This window comes from Odontomachus brunneus, unplaced genomic scaffold, assembly GCF_010583005.1.
Source record: "Odontomachus brunneus isolate Ranch 3 - 2012 unplaced genomic scaffold, Obru_v1 Obru_scaffold_009, whole genome shotgun sequence".
NCBI lineage: Eukaryota > Metazoa > Arthropoda > Insecta > Hymenoptera > Formicidae > Odontomachus > Odontomachus brunneus.
The window spans coordinates 363,998-366,421 of record NW_022639459.1 but is presented as its reverse complement, the minus strand read 5'-3'; the positions used below and the strand labels follow the sequence as shown (position 1 = coordinate 366,421).

Genomic DNA, 2,424 nt, shown 5'->3' with positions numbered 1-2,424 from the left:
TTCACGAAATTATTTCAAGACAATGTAGAATATAGGAAAGCTCACAACGTTGTCAGGCACGATTTCATGAATCTACTTATACAACTCATGGAGAAAGGCTACGTTGAATCCGATGGAAATCGACAAGATACCGCCGATATATCATGTAATTATATATTTTACATTTATTTTCATTTTAATAACGTTATAGATTTAATGTAAAATTTTGTGTGCGCAGATTTCTACTTGTATAGAAATCATGTGAATTGAGTGAACAACTTACAATGACCTAATATATTTTTAACGTAGTTATCGTAATCACTGTACGATTTTGATATTTTATTAAAACACACAGCTAATACTAATAAATTCACCATACCGGAAGCGGCCGCGCAAGCCTTTATCTTCTTCATAGCTGGCTTTGAAACATCCTCAACTACAGCGACGTTCTGCCTGTATGAATTAGCTATATACCAGGATATACAGGAGATGGTTCGTCAGGAAATCGACGAGACATTGAAAAAGCATGGTGAATTGACTTACGATGCTGTGAATCAAATGACATATCTGCACAAAGTAGTTCAAGGTAGGTGCGACATTGCTCTCAAGAGTCGTCCAGAATCCTTGATTCGCAAGGAAACTGCAAACTCCGCGCAATGATAACCGATTACATACAATAAAATGTATCTTTCTGCTTCTTTCTGCTTCAGAGACTCTACGGAAATATCCGCCTTTACCTATCTTGAATCGCGTCTGCACCAAGGACGTAGTTCTTCCAACGACAAACTTTCTCATACCGGAAGGGACCATGATTACTATACCAGTACTCGGAGTGCATCGAGATCCGTCAATATATCCAGATCCGGACAAATTCGATCCAGAACGTTTCAACGCAGACCAAGTGGCGGCGAGACATCCTTACGCTCACTTAGCTTTTGGGGAAGGACCACGAATCTGTATTGGTAAGAGTAAATCGATTTTTGTATTATGTTCTGTATTTTTTGAGGTAGAAAGATTGGCATATATTGATTCCTTCGTTCTCTTAAAATGAATCAGTCAAACGTCATTGAAAACAGTGAATATACGCTGATTACAGTTATAAGTATAGCCCTGAAATTGCTCAGTGCTATACTCATAATTGATATCAGTGACTATTGATTCACTTTAAGAGAGCAGTTTTTTCAGAATGACATTAATCTTTTGATATTTTTAACATTTAGTTTAATTATGGTATTAATTTTAAATGTACGTAGGGATTTATAATGACACTTATTAGTTTATTATTGTCGTGTTATATAGTCTATTTCTTTTACCTACGACTTGGAATATATTTTTTTATGAATCTGAACTCTATTAATATATGAATCTTATTAATTTTTAGGTGCAAGATTTGGTTATGTGCAAACAAAGGTTGCGATTATAAGTATTCTGTCAAAATTCAAGTTTAAACTGCATCCCCAAACTCCGATACCTCTAAGTATTGATAAATCATCATTCTTGCTTTCAGTCAAGGACGGTATACATCTTATTTTTGAGCCACTGTAAACTAATGGCGGACATATTTTTAAATGATAAAATGTATGCCGAGTATGTCTTAAAGTTGAGTGTTATTAATATCAAAGAGGAAATACATTTCTTAAATATCTAGATTTGCTGAAAATTTTAAAGATCGATGCAATTGTTCTCGAGATAATCGCAAACGTACATCTAGACAAACATGCAAGCTAATTTAATAAAGCTCTTTTTTTAATAATCTTGAAGCATTGAATTATTTTATCAAAATGTTTTTTATGTTTGAAATATATTTCCAATAAAACTATGAAGTTGACGGACGAGTTACATCATTTTCTTGCCTTCAAATTAATAGTTTCTATCTAGTAAGTCTCCTTCCTTCGTTCGTTTTTATTCTCTGTGTTTTTCCTGATCCTCATTATCTATCAATAATACCTTCGCGTTCTCGCGTCACGGTCCCGGCAAATCGCGTTGTGATCGACAATTCCTCGATCAATCGCGAATAAATAGAAAACATATGCTAATTTTTTAAGTAGAGATATGTATATGCGCCTTAATATCCAGTCGTGGATATAATGTTCGTTTGAGATTTAATTTTTGTATTAATCACTAGACACAGGTCTGGTTAAATTTGTCACAATATAGTAAAACTGTATAAAATTACTGATCGTCACACATTGGATGTGCATGCGCGCACTTTGCAGTTTTATTTCACCGGAAGAAGAGCTCGCTTATATTGACAACATATGTATCTTCAAGATACTTTCGTAAGAGATAAGATGTTGCATATGTAATCTCGTGTTTTGTATTATAACACATGATGCCATGCTGACTATTAATTTCTTATAAAAAGATTACATATATACATACATACATATACATATCCATATATATATATATATATATATATATATATATATATATATATATATA

The 2,424-nt window shown here is 33.2% G+C and overlaps 1 protein-coding gene across 1 annotated transcript in view; it reads left to right on the top strand.

Annotated features, from left to right (window-relative positions):
- Positions 1–2,424, top strand: part of LOC116840360 — a 25,971-nt gene that overhangs the window by 18,708 nt on the left and 4,839 nt on the right. Inside the window, exons 9-12 of the mRNA XM_032806979.1 lie at positions 2–145; positions 335–565; positions 690–941; positions 1,361–1,522. Of these exons, the coding sequence (XP_032662870.1) occupies positions 2–145; positions 335–565; positions 690–941; positions 1,361–1,522 (789 nt within the window). The remainder of the gene's footprint in view (position 1; positions 146–334; positions 566–689; positions 942–1,360; positions 1,523–2,424) is intronic.